The sequence below is a fragment of the Aquila chrysaetos genome, chromosome 12, assembly GCF_900496995.4.
Source record: "Aquila chrysaetos chrysaetos chromosome 12, bAquChr1.4, whole genome shotgun sequence".
Taxonomy (NCBI): domain Eukaryota; kingdom Metazoa; phylum Chordata; class Aves; order Accipitriformes; family Accipitridae; genus Aquila; species Aquila chrysaetos.
In genome coordinates this window covers 35433725-35448549 of record NC_044015.1, presented here as the reverse complement: position 1 = coordinate 35448549, position 14825 = coordinate 35433725, and the positions used below count along the sequence as shown (strand labels likewise).

At 37.6% G+C, this 14825-nt stretch overlaps 1 protein-coding gene across 2 annotated transcripts in view; it reads left to right on the top strand.

Annotated features, from left to right (window-relative positions):
* The window catches only part of FAF1 (Fas associated factor 1), a 177442-nt gene that overhangs the window by 138551 nt on the left and 24066 nt on the right, over positions 1 to 14825 (top strand). For both annotated transcript variants that reach the window (XM_030032718.2, XM_030032717.2), the window contains exons 14-15: positions 5625 to 5761; positions 8321 to 8409. In XM_030032718.2, the coding sequence (XP_029888578.1) occupies positions 5625 to 5761; positions 8321 to 8409 (226 nt within the window). The remainder of the gene's footprint in view (positions 1 to 5624; positions 5762 to 8320; positions 8410 to 14825) is intronic.

Below are 14825 nucleotides of genomic sequence, written 5' to 3'. Positions count from 1 at the left end.
TTAGTGCACTAGACAGATTTGCTAATTACAATTATTAATTAACCTTAAGTTGCTGGGGAGAGTTTAAGAAAAGCAAAAGCAAAGGAGAGCTTTCAATTTTTGTTTGAACATAGAAAACCCATTCAAAACGTAGCATCAGGTGTCCCTCTTTGCACATTGCAGGAGTACACTACAATGTACGATATGCAGCTTGCTCTGCATTAGTTTCCTTCTGCAGGTTTACTTGATTAACAAAAAAGATCTAGAATGAGCATTTTAGATTTAGTTACTCTTTCTGCAACTATACTATGCTACGACTGCTTGACATTTTTATTTTATTCACAATGTCTTGAGAAGATAGATTAATCTGGGGATGTATGCAGAGCTATTCATCCTATCAGATTGTATCATCAGTTTGATTCCAGTAGGTAACTGAAAATTGATACCACAACAGAGGACAGGCATAGACCAGTTAATATTTGGTTTCAGTGATGACTGGTAGGTAGGTGGTGTCTGTGTCTTTCAAAGCCATGCCAGTTGCCACTTTTCTGAGTGGAAAGAGAAAGGAGACTGAATTCCTCTGCTCTTTTAGAGCCTTTCCACTGGATCAAGGCCAAGGGCAGCAGGCAGCAGTGCTGCGTTGTGCTGTGAGTTTTAATGGAAATGCTGAGGACTCTTATTGCTCAGAATCATCAATTCTTTGCTAAGTTCTTCCTTTAATTCCTCTTCAGTTCTTCAATTCTTCGTAAACTCTTCTTCTACTAGGTAAGAGTAGGAATTACTTTGAACCGGTTCACGTTGGAAAATGCAACATGACAGTTTGGGAGCCAATGAATGCCTCTCCCTTGTGCCCCCTTTAGGGACTGGGCACCAGAGATGCTCTTAGCTTACTAAATTGTTTAGTTCCTTTAAATATTAAAGGAATAGTTACGTTTTTTCTAAAGTATTTAGCATCATAGCTTTTTTGTTTGTTCATGTTCATGGTGTGGTAAGAAGGGATCTTGCGTAATCATGGATCCAAAGTTGACCGCAGTAGATCCTGTACATATGAATAACAAAAATGTGAAACAGCATAATACACGAGCAGGAGGTACATAAAGAAACAATGAGATAATACCAGTCATTGTAATGATGAAACACCTCCCGTTGGGAACAGCTGCCATCTCTCACTTAGAGGTTGGCTTTCTCCTTTGGGCCCCACCTCCCCCCAAAAGGCAATACATATTTTGAGGTGTAAATAGGTATCATATAGATCAAAAGCTTTCCAGAGATCAAAAAATATTGAGCTCTGCGATCAACACTTTTGATGATCAGCACTTCGGCCAGAGGTGGCCAATTTTGTTGTTAAAAATTAAAAGCTGCACATTCTCACAAAAACGTATTATTGCTAAACCTCAGCATTTACAAAGTTCTACATAGCATATCTGAGATCAGGAGCTATGGTAGATCACAGACTTAAGTTGTAATAAGTATTCCCTTTGGTTTTGAGACTCGGTAATATCTTAAACTTTTTTTCAGTAGATTTTTAAAGCTGTTATTTTTTCATAATTGCCTCCTAGGAGCTTTTTTTAAGTAACATTGAATAAATTGCATTTTATGATAACATTACAAAAAAGTTATGGCAGGAGTGTATTTTAATGTAACGTGTCACGTATTAGCTGGTAGGGAATGATAACATTCTTCTCTGGGAAACTAATGTGCTACAAACATGATAACTCTTCGCACAGGTTATCTCAGAGTGCATGTGGAGGGATAACTGCTGTGCAGTGATCAGCAACACCCCAAATTAACATCTTCATTTCACCAGAATAATTTTTCCTGTTTGCTGCTTTCAACCAAGGAGTGAACTATGTCTAAGAATTAATACCTGTTGAATCTACATTTAAAAAATTAAGATAAGTTAATTAAGATAAGTTTGTAATTTTTTTAGGGTTTGTTTCTGTATTTGTCAAGCCATGGTCAGTGTCCATGTTTATTCTGTAGCTTTGATAACTGCTGGTTTCATTGCTAGCGAGTCATGAAAGAAGTAAAGAAATTATGCTGTCTGCCAAAACTATTACTTTTCTTGATGAACTTTATTCTTGTAACGTTCGAGATTTTTTATTTAATAGATTTTTCCTTCATAAAAATGCTTTTTTGCCTTTCTCATACTTCTTCCTCCTTGAATATTTTTGTAATTTAAAAATAAAAGGACTAGTAGGGTGCCATTTGCCCTTTCTTTCTGGCAGCGTTCCTCTATTTCCACTTTTGGTTGGAGATCACAGTAATCTAGTGTGTTGTGGAAAACAGTTCCCCCCGGAGGGACATCTGGCTCTTTGATGCACTCCACAGGCAGTTCTCTTGGCAGCTCTGGAGATGCCACTGAAAGATCTGGCACACTTCTGTTTAGATGAAAGTAAGAAAATCCGTTCTTAGTGATGTACAGAATAAGATACTGGTTATTGCACCAGATCGTTTTGGTCCTACTCACATACTTCTGACAGTAAGTATTAGCACAGAGGAGATTTTCTTCTTTTTTTTTTTTTTTTTTTTTTTTTCCTTCTGGATACGAATGTGGAAGAATGTAAAAAACGTCTGCAAATACCAGATCAGTAAAGGCAGAAAAGGAAAAAAAATAATGCAAGATTAGTTAAGTAGTTGCAAAATCTGTTAAAAGGCATGAGAAAAACTGAACGGGGATCATGAATGAAAATTAATTTCCTACCCATCTAGTAAAATGAACAGAACAGACGTGTTATGAGTAATTGCTGAGCACTTACCACTGACCTGGCGAAGAGCATGTGTGCGAGTGAGTAATCGCTGGTGAACAGGAGTTATATGGTGTAGGTGTTGGAGATTGCTGCTGCTGCTATCTCTCTATTCAGTGTTGCATCGTTTGACTACCTTCACATTTTTGTTGGCTTTACTACACTTTAGCTCAACGGACAAGTGGGGTCTTACTTGGTTCCAAAGGGCAGGATCTATTTTGATGGATCATGTTGGTGAGAAGAGTTTCTCGTGTGTATTTGCTGTGCTCTGAAGATACACATTGATAACCGCCAGCTGGTCATTCATCCCCCACAAACATCCTCATCTCAGCTGCCCATACTGTAATCTGGACATTCATTATTCAAAGTTGGAAGTGCTGGGAAGAAGAGTTGTTTCTCATTCCTCCCCCAAGAAAGACAAAGGCTGCCTGATGGCAGCAGTGGCAAATCTGTGGCATTTGGGTCAGAATTGGCATGAGCTGCTCTTGTAGCTGGTACCTGAGCGAGCTGGCTGCTGTCCCTGCGAGCTGAGCAGATTGTGACAGCCGCAGAGGAAGGGATGCAATTCCAAAGAGCAGGGCGGATGGCATCTGTGGGTGTAAGAAGTGGCCGCAAGAAAAACAAAAACCAACAAAAACCACCATGATGGGAGTTGTTGGCATCTGGCATCTCTTCTGCTGTTACTCAACCAGGAAAGTATGTGTACCCTTACAACAGCCTGGCACGACATGCCGTCTTCTGAAGCCAGGGACTTGAAACTTGTTCCCAGCTTTGATTATAGAGGACCCCAAGGTATCATAATCTGTTAGATTCTATATAGTCAGCCAGAAGTTCCACGTATAAAAATTCATCTCCTGGAAAAAAATTATTTGGGAAATCTTTTAACATACCAAAATACCCACTTCATTCAGAATTCTCTGCGTACAAACCCCTTACCTGTAAAAGCATATTTTGAGACTGAGTTATGGGTTGATTAAATACAGAATTGATTAAAAAAAACCCCACAAACCCAAACAACAAACCAATACCTTTGCCTAGTGCAACTAGTATTGTAATATTCTCTTTAGTTTTGTTCCTTCTATAGCATTATTGTCTGCAGCACTTTTTCACCTCCAGTTAAATATTTTGTTTTCCCATAAGACTTGAGTGCTTTTACTCTGTGGTGTATTGAAGACTGTTGAACACTTGTAATATACAAGTTTCAGGAATCCAGTTCAATTGTCTGCTGTCTTTATTACTTCCAGGAGTGAAACCTTGAACTCACATAAGTCATTTTGCCGTGGAAGATAACCACTGACTTCTGTGAGGCCAAGATTTCACTTACGTATTCCCACCTTGAAAAGCAAACATCAAAAAACGTTATTTAGCTGAAGAGTTTGTATGCCCAGACTTTATGGACACTTTATTTTATCTTTACCAGATGGTATGTCTTTACATAGGTATTTCTGATATAGCAGTCTCTATTCAGCATTTTTGACATTGTCTTTGTGTGTGATCGTTCTGAACTGCAAAAGACAGGTATCAAGGAGGCAAGGAAAGGTATTTGCCAGTAACATTTATGGCTTTGAAATACTCGCTAGCTGCCCCTGCTTGTTGACTTCCATCCAACTATGGCCACAGTTAAACTACAAATTGTCTCTGAGGAGGGTTTTTTTTTATACCTCAAGTGCCTCAAACGAGCCAAATGTTGTACTCAACAGGCTTATCAATTCTTAGCCGTTTTATTAGATACAATATATATTGATTAAAAAAATTACAATTTTGAATCTTTTCAGTATCTTTGAGAAGAAATGACTTGGAGCACTTGACATTTTAATGCAGTTTGTCTTTTCAAATAGATTTGGCTTCTAATGCATGTGACAACAGGACTTTGCTCTTCAGTTAGAGCATACATTTCAGAGTAGTTGTTACCTAAAATATTATCATAAGGCATAAGAAAACACACGATTTAAGTTGCCTTTCATGAACATAATTAAGAATTAATAAGCCTGTACCAGTGGCTAGTCCTCAGAATTTCCACTGTTTTGCCTTTTGTGACCCGTGTTATTAAAAGTCCATTATTTTTACAGACTTTATTAAATTGGATCTTATTAAAGCATTCTATATTTGCATTTGGTCTTTCATAATTCATTATTATTATGACATTTACTTTTTACCATCAGATCTGAAAACATATCATAAGCTACCCTTTTCTCTTGAAAGAAATGCTAATTTCAAACAGTCCTCTAATGGAAGAGAAAAGCTTTATCAGTTTTTTCATTTATTCAAGATCGTGTTAAGAATACTAATGCTAGACTTCTGTATGCTAATATCCAAGAGCTTTTTTTGGTCAAAAGCTTAGAATTATTGTTTTTTAGATCACACTACTAACTGTGTCACTGGCAGGGCACTAGTACAAAAGAACATACAATTCTGAAGTACCACGTTTTAATTCTATGACTGATAAAAACAATTTCTTGATCTTTCATTATTAAATTATGCTTTTGTATGAAATGATACTATTTTTACACTTTGCCATGTTTACTAGATTATGGCTCTAATTAGTTTCTCTTTAGAAGTTTTTAACAATTGATTTAGCATTATTATTTGGGGGGGGGTAGTTTTGAATTGTAGCCTGCAGAATAGTGTAACAGGAAATAGAATTCTCCATCAAATAAATCACTGTCTCAACCAGTTATTAATTGTTTGAATTTAGACAATCTGGGGTCTATCATATTTGTAAATATTCTCATAATTTAATCATAAAAAAGGATAAAGAGCTCTAGAATTGAATGCAGAAGCCTAGATGTTAAACAGTAGATAATGCTCAGTTAAGCTGCTGAATTTAGCATAATTATTTTTTAAAAACTAACTTCAAAAACACCTCTACAATGTTAACTGTTTTTTTTTCCCACGTAGGTTTCTGACGATGTGCACCAGACACTTCGGGAGTGTCGTAGCCCAAACAATTCGAACTCAGAAGACAGACCAGTTTCCACTTTTCCTTATTATTATGGGAAAACGATCATCTAATGAAGTATTGAATGTAATACAAGGTACTGTTCTCGCTTTATGTTAAAAGTATTTCTTGTGTATTTAAACCGTTAGAAGACATCTTTGCTAACCATTTCTTTCTTAAGATGTTCAGAATATGAATTTATTGCACAAAAGAAACTTTCAGTTGCCACCATATAAATAGCTATTATTCATAAATGTATTCATTAACATGGTATTAGAGACGGAAGTTGCCACGACTGTAGCAGAATCATAGTTTAAGTTTTTCATTTTTTTGAAGTAGAAGCCAAATTTCCTAAATAAGGAGCTACACTTAGTTTTCCAAATTTATATCGAGATATATCCCTGATTTCCAAAAGATTTTGGCTACACTTTTTGTGTAGTGCCAGAATGCATTTAGTTCTTTGCATGTAGCTCCTGGTTAATATGTGGACTCCTGTTGCATGTAGTGGGCTAATATTTGAACATGAGTTGCTTTTTCAGACCTACCTGCAGTGTTGAGACCACAAATCAGATCAGAATTTAAGTTACTAATATAATCTCACATAAATGAAGCTTTCTGGCTTACATGAGCAGTTCTTTCTGGCATAACCATTCCTCTGATTTCGCTGACAGCAAGATGACTTAGATGTGGAGTGATGCCCTTTGACTGCTGTTCTCAGTAACTCTTCAAATTAAAATACATCAAAGAATGGCTGCTTCTCATTTCTTCTGCTTTCTCCACAAGTTTGCCTTCATGACACTGTGTCCTCATTTATTTATTGCTTCTATCTAGCAATCTTTATTCTAATCTCCTTATTTTTCTGAGGAAATTCAGCCTCAGGAAACACTGCCTTTTGCAGACAGCATTACTATTTTTTTTCTGTATATGGCATTAAGGGTTTTCTTGAGGAATCTGCAGTGCTCCTTCCTATAGACAGAATTGTTAATTTTGCATGGATTTTGTCTCCTTAGTGCAAGGTACAGCACAACACTAATTCGTGGTAGTTCTGTCACTTATAAAACTTATTTGATACAAATAATCTTATAAATAGATTTTCTTGGTCTTATAACTCTGCAGCACAGTTCAGCACCTGTGTTATCCCACTGACATCAGTGGTGCTTACTGGCTTAAATTACTGAACTGTTTTAGCAACTTGGTGACTCAAAGTCATAGTATAATGCAGCTTTATATTATAAAAGAATCCAAATTATTTCATTGCATTCATTAGGTTTTAATGATTCGTCAGGTTTTCTGCAATCTTTTGAACTAAACTAAAGTGATCATCTATTGCAGCCTTACTTAAATTTATCGTTTAGCAAAAATCAAATGTGCCGTGCTTGTTATTTTCTCATGAATTGGGACACTGGTGTCTTTTAACAATATGCTCTCAAATGAATGGTAGTGTCTGAAGTCATGCGTGTTGTAGCATGTGGGATAACATTTTCTGCTAAGGTAGCAAATGCTAGAAATGGGAACAATGAGGGCCTTTCAGGGCTGGGTGAGAAGGCATGTTTACAGAAGAGATACAACAATATAGAAACTTAAGTCCCTGTGGCGTTTATTGAAATGCAGACTGTCTAAGTTTGCTTTTTGATTTTTATTTTTTCCTGGGGTTGGAAACTATGGGGACCGTTTTGTTTTCTTTAGTGGTACTGTGGCTTCTGCTTAGTTTACTCCTTTTAAAATTTTGACCAGCATCACCCATATAAATCTAGCTCTTGTTGGTATTGTTCTGCTGGGGTCCAAAGGCTGGTTAGGCTGGCAGATGTTAAGAGTTTATAGTTTTTGACCATTTCTCATGGTCCAAGACCTTTTAACTACTACAACAAGTGGCTTTAATGGGTAGTCTTGTCTTCAGTTCAGGAAGAGAAACCAAAGACTGCGTGCATCTTGGTAGGAGTTTAAACTAATCTTTCAGTCTTATTGAAGACTGGAGGCACACTGGTAGAAAAATGTGAGGAGGCATCTATTTTCCTATGCATGTGCTGTATTTCTTGATATATATACACAGATGAATTACTTTTCCGTTATTATTAGCTTCACAAGTTTTATCAGAAGTAAATACACTGAAGATAATATATTATAATATTTGAAATTTTACTAATAGTTCTGCCTGAAAAAAAATGCGTGCGCACACATCCATTCGATCACTGTATTCTGTATTTTTCCCCGTGTTTTTAAACCGATCCACTCGGATGCCGCTGCCAACATCCTACCTTTTGTTACTGACTAAGCAATTGCTTCAGTCTCTGTGATTATATCTGGGAATTCTAAAACTGTAAAATCAATTTCATATCAGGGAACCCCAGATATATTACTTTCCTTTAACGTCAGTGATTAAAAGAAAAAATAGAGTTATTCCATGCAAGCACAAAAGCAATTGTTCAGATTTGAACCACCTAAAATTTTAGCCTATGATCAACGTTTGTTTGTAAAAACAATTCCAGACTTTCAATAAAAAGGCAAACGAAAAGCATTCTGCTGAGACACTTGCATGTTCTACTCTTTTCTTTTTTTTTTTTTTTAAGTCCGGCTATTTCTTATGGATAATTATAAAATTACTTCTTTTTTGTTTAATAACTTTAATGATATGAAGTTCAGCTATCTTTGTTGCTAGGTAACACAACAGTGGATGAGCTAATGATGAGGCTGATGGCTGCAATGGAGATCTTCAGTGCCCAGCAGCAGGAAGACATAAAGGATGAGGTGAGCGTTGAAAGTTACTGCAGATACCTACTGGCTTCCAAAAATCACTGGGGATGCAAAATCAACCAGATGTTTCTTTAGCCAATGAAGTTGGGTATGATGTGTTTTAGTGTCTCCTCCATCATAAGAATTAAAAACGTTAAGTGTCCTTTATTTATTTGGGTCTCTCAAAAAACCTTCTTCTTATTGGTCTTGCCATTTTCAGTTTGTTTCCTTTTTCTGAATATTAGTCATGAGTAACCGTTTACATTTACAGTGGTATTATAGAGCTTAATATGCTCACACAAGGAAATGACAATCAGAGTTTTTCCCAATGACCAGCTCCAAGTTATAGGTAGAAAACAAAAATAGATTGATATATCTTAAATGTATACGTTTAAAATGGGATTGAAAAGCAACCTTAACCAGAACTACGCCAGTACTGAGTCGCCATTCAGAACAACACAGAATGGGTAAGTGATGACAAGACTTTTCAAAAACAGTGTTTCAATTACACAGAAGTAGACACAGTGAGGTATACAGTTGAAAGATGTTTATCTGTTACTCTATAAATTGAGAGTGACATTTTGAAGTAATGAAGGACTTAGGAATTTATAATAATAGGTGTGTTGCCATTCAAGATTATTCTTATCCTGTTGTATAGACATTGATTGACAATAATTCACTAAACACATTCTTCACATTTAAATCTTATATCTCATTAGTACGAGATTTACTGATTATGGTTATAGTAATACGAAGGCATGGTATCTGCACAATATCTGTAGTTCATCTTTTCTTCTTTATTTATGCTACCTGTAATTCATTGGTAAAGAAATTGACTTTAATTTTGTTAATACTGAACACAAATTTTAATATGAGGATTACAACAAAAACCCAAGGCACAATATAATTGAATTTTTTATTGCATTTTAACAGGAATGTCGGGTATGGGGGGGGGGGGGTTTAATGCTTTAGTAACACAGTAAAATTCACATCACAGATGAGTTCCAAGAAAGGTTCAGAACTGAAAACTATGAAAGCTGATAGAAAGAAGAAAACAGAAGGAAAGAAAAGCATATAAAGGCAGAGAGATAAGAGCAGATAAGGGGCAGGAGAAGGAACTAGAAGTAGGAGTGATAGGATTGGAACAGAGGGAGGAACAGGAGACCAGAACAGTTGTCCAGAGCGGGGGACATCAGTATTTAGGAGAGAAGGTGGGGGCAGGTAAGATAGTGATAGTCCTGTCCTAAGATGATAAAACCAAGTGGGTTTGCAACTGAGAAACATCTGGATGTAAGGGAAACAAAGCTTAAAGAAAGAGAGGACTCGGTAGCCTTCAGGCCACGGTTGCAGAACTGGGAACTGGCTTCTGTGTCCTGAGCTGCTGTCGGTCCTTCACTGGATGGCCAAGAACAGTGACAGTCCAGTAACACATCCCTACAGCAGTGATATGGGTGTCTCCTGACTTCTTACTCCAAGTGCCCTACCTATGTAGGGAGAATGGAAAACTAATTTTTATACATTCCTCTAAAACCTGCCTTTGTCCAAGTCTTCTGCAGTCTTTTCTCACATTTCCTTTTGCTCTTCTGTCACTGAGAGCACCAGTGACATTTCTTCCCCAACAGGAGTTTTTTCTAACACACTTTGACATTCAGAAAACTGATGGAAAATTTCATAAACTTTGGGGGCAGATTTCCAGACGCTATGGGTTCTATACACAAATAGGATATTTATTTATACCTTGGCTCCACTTGTTACAAGCACACCAAAAAGGTGATCTCAGACAGTTTTGCCTTTGAAGCAGGAAGTTTAAAAACAAAAAATAACCTCGCTTTATGAAATTACTATTCCAGAGAGGGAGTATTTGACAAGCAGTCTGTACTCAGTAGAGGGCTTTAGCCTGAAAAAAAAAATATTGCCTTTTTGTGGTTTGCTACATAACATGTAGCTTTCTCGTACAAGTCTTGTTCTTGACAACTTCAAGTGTTCAAACAACAACACCTTTTCTTTTTTAAGATCTTATTGCAGTTGGTGCAATTTTTTCCCCAAATATTACAATAGCAAACAGGACACAGAGTCCCGTTTCTGTTACTGTTTTCTTAATAGCAACAATAAGTCATCATAAAACCACAAGAAGATAAGCAGAAAATTCTTCTGTGTTTTAAAGAGAAGTCACCTATATAGCTTTGCTGTAAACAGAAGTGTGTGTAAGAGAGAAATAGAACTGGAAACACTTGTAAATAACAGCATGAAATCATTAATGAGTCAGTTTATGCAGCTGAACTGCTCCACTTTGGATTTTTAACTTGCATGCACACGAAAGCTTCCACCACAGCTATTGCATAATTGTGTTTAGCACAGCATGTTTTGCAGTGCCCTCTGATGGCTATTTCGGTACAGGATGACTATTACCACTGCTAGCTAATGGTACAGGTGTTGGCCGCGATGTTGGCTGTAGCTGTTCAGGCATGGCTTTACAGTCAGCTCCCTGTCACTGATCATCGACTGATGGCGTAGGCAGGATGCTCAGAACAGCGTCACCGATTTAGCTCACCTGAGCAAAGTGAGTAACTTAATTAGCTGGTGGTAATAGTACGGTTAGCTAAACCCTGTGCTTTTGTATCCATGTATTAGTAAAATCCACTGGTGTAGCCTCATAAAATTTTAATTAGGCAAATTTGGGGCATATTTCTATAATGTCAAGTGCTAAAATACCATCATTTAACCAGCAATTGGATTTAATTTATAGATTTGTATATTGTGTTTGATTAAGCTTTTTCTTACATAATTTCCAAAGAAATACCTTAAAAACATTGAGATACATATGTGTACTCATAGTAATCCAACGTACCTGTCTTGAGGTACAGCGGTGTGTAATTTAGGCACGCATTTTCTCTCCCAAGCTTTCTTAAAGGAAGGCTCAATCTGCCATCCCATTCTTTTCCCTGCCCCTCCAAGGCCTCCGGGTCGATCGTGAACCACTGGACCTGTCGCTTACTGCCTGTCAGCTGTGTTGACCAGATGACATTTTGGAAACCTCCTGCCTCTTTTGGCCTGCACTGTTGACGTGCCATTGTGGATATGTGGTCTAGCTGTCATGCTGTCTGTTTTTATAAGTTTGCTACTTAAATTGCCGTAGTAACAAGCCACAAATAATAAAATACGATCAGCCGTATACTGACGTGTATGCAGAATTACTTGGAGGCTACACTAATGATTTCATACATCTAGTGGACATATTTTCCTTTTCCAACCATGTTTGCTCCTCTGGCCCGCACTACAAATGTTGGTATCTCAACTGCTGTTCAGGCAGCGGGGTTGGGGATTTTTTGCAAAGAGGAAATAAATGCCATTAAGGAGTTTCTTCTGTAAGTGAAAGAGGCTATCTCAGAGCACGGACAACCAGCCTCTGCCACTGTTGATCAAGGTGTGAACTGAGATTTTTCGGGGAGTGACTTTGAAAAGAGCATGTAGTATCAGTTCCTCTTAAGTGTCAGTGCCTGGTACTGGACTTAGGAAAACAAATAATAATTGTAAAATATTGTATGCCCCGGAATGTCCATTTTAAAACATCCTGTTAGCTTGCTCACTTTAATTGGATAGTTAAATAATCATCTCAGTGCGGTATGATGGGCTCAAATAGATCCGAGTTAGTTCCTTTGTGAGATTAATGTGAAGAGATACGTGATTAAATCCTGGTATTACAGCACAACACACCTGTTCTGGGCCGATCCTGAACATTTTTTCTCTATTTGCCTGAGGAGGAGGCTTCTCAAAGGATTACAGTAACACTTTTTGACAAGCTTATACAGGGTGGAGTTTCCATGTAATGACAGGGCTCATTTGATGATGCCTCAGTAATGCATTCTTTTTATTTTTGCTGTCAACATTTATTACTGTAGAAGCATTGACTGTTACACAGCTGGTCCAACTTGTCCACATTTAAGTAACAGTAGGTCTCTCACCGTGTTTATTTTTGTCGTTACGCAACACTAGCACTCCTGCTCTCGGATTAGACTTCAAGGTGGAATTGTAATACCCACAGTTGCTTCTAAAACCTTCTTATTTTTACAAATACCAATTAAAACCTTCAATTCACTTTAAACTGTGTCTGCTGACACTGTTTTCTTTAGGGTAAGAGAGAGATACTTAAGAATTTTTAAACTGGAAAAACTGTTGTAAACAGACTCTGACTGAAGAGAAGCTGTAGAAAAATGTAGACCTGCAGAGTCACCATCTTTGCTTTCTGATCTTAGGTGACATCTCTTCTTCCTAGATACTGCTACAGCGTGAGGAAAATTTAGGTCCTCCCTGACCAATATCTGGATGGAGATTTTAAAAAAAAATGTAAAAGAAAACAAAAACTCCAAAACAGCAACATAAATTCACCTTCTTTTCCCTGCCACAGCTCTTTGTGAAAGTATCCTTGTGTGTCCATCCCAGCACTCTCTTGTGTTAGATGCGGCTTTACCGGCCGAGTGTTATTTTCATAACTTTGCAGTAAGAAGTGTGCTATCACCGTGTCTTCCTCCTCTTCTGCCTCGCTGCTGTCAAATGTAGGAGATTTCCTTCTTTTTTTTTAATGTAAGAATTTAACAGTTTTAGCTTCCGACACCTTGTCTCTTTCTTCTTCCAAAGGTATATCTCACAGCCACAAAGGAAGCTAAAGAGGATTGGTCCTAGTGCATTTTCTCCTAATCTGTGGTCTGTTCGTCTTTTCCTCCTTCAGACTGGTTGCTTTTCTCCACTCCTCACCTGCAGTTGTGCTCTCCAGTTAAAGGATGGCCCAAGTGCTTCCATCAGCTGTGCAGGAGACCCCTGTAATTTCTGTTTAGGCACTGAAGCTCACATTAAAATCAGTAGAAATTAGGCATCTGAGTACCTTTGATAATCTGTGTTCCATCTAACACTGTCATGTGTATCATGGTATATAGTATTTGCACAACAGGAGGTTATGAGAATAAATACATGAAATTCATTAAATTCCAAAGCGCAAAAGCATTATGGTGATGACAGCCATCTAACAAAGATTGTGATTTAACCCCTCAAAAAATCCAATTAGCACATTTACTAATTATTACTAGTTATAACTAATTAAACTACAGTAATCAAAATTTATTTGATTAAATTTTCCAATTTTGTATTTGTAATATGATAGCACCCCAAACGATCGGTTTCCCATTGTGCACTTCACTGCGCTGACACACCAGCGGATACGAGTGCCGCCTTTGAGAGTTTACGGCCCATTTTGAACTTTGACAAAATGCAAGGTAATGACAGAGGAAATAAAAAAGATAAAACGAAAATATCTTTAGTTCAGGTGGCTTTTCAGCTATACATGTTGATGGCTCCAGTCACTGAATATTCGCTTAGTTTCTCTTAATAAAGAGCAGCTTTCCCTGCTGTACAGCCCAGGTGGATAGATGATGTAGCAAGACTGGCTGGCTCGTTTCCTGTGGAAAGTCACTGCAGGACTGCTTCTTGAAGATTTCGGGTTTGGTTTTTTTCTTGTCACTTGAGATAATTCCCCCAAATCAGTATCTGGAACTGGGCTTTCAGCCTTCAATATAGACAGGCAGGATCCCGGGGTGGTTCTGTGTTGTTCTGCCCCATTGCCCTGCCCCATCCTGCCTCCCCAGAAACATTCATTTGCTTTGTCTTCATCGTTCTCATATGCCTCATACATGCGCGCTTTTTCCTTCCATATATTCCCCATCATGTATGTTTAAGTTATACAATGTGCAAGTCTGTCATCTTAGTGAGTCAAATTAATGCCTTTCTTGCACTGGTTTGTTTGGACAAAGGGGTGTTTCTCTTTAACACTCCCATGAATAGCCTTAAGCACTTGCAGATTTTAATTTCAGGAGTGGTTCAGTGAAATGAACCGTCGTCTTTCAGATAAGCATTCAGCATTTCTAAGTACACTCTTTTTTTTTTTTTTCTTTTCTTTCTTGTAACAGCCATTTACTCACTGATGCTCTGAGAAATGTCTTCTGCTCATGGTTATCTTCTCAAGTTCTGTCTCGTCTGGTTTTACCTCACAGTAAAACTTAACCCAAAGGACAATGGGGAATAAAGTATAATACAACTCCCTGAGACAAATCAGGTGCAAAGCTGATTCCTGGGTTTAAATCATTAAATCCTACCTTCAGAAACAACAACAATAAATTTAAAAAGGCCAGAAGGGCCAGTGCTGACTTTTCCAGCAAAATACCCCATCCAAAAAGCCAAATGTATTGTGGTTTTTTTTCCTTGTAGAATCTGCAGGAAAAGGGGGCATTGCTGTCCTAAATGTGATCAGGAATCCCTCTTTTCCATCATCCTGCATCAGAAAATGCTTGCTGTTAGGTGCTTCAGGGGTAACTTCAAGAAATGGCTTGGGGAATAATTATTGGAGAGAGTTATCCTAAATTTCTTCTTAACCTTATCTGTAA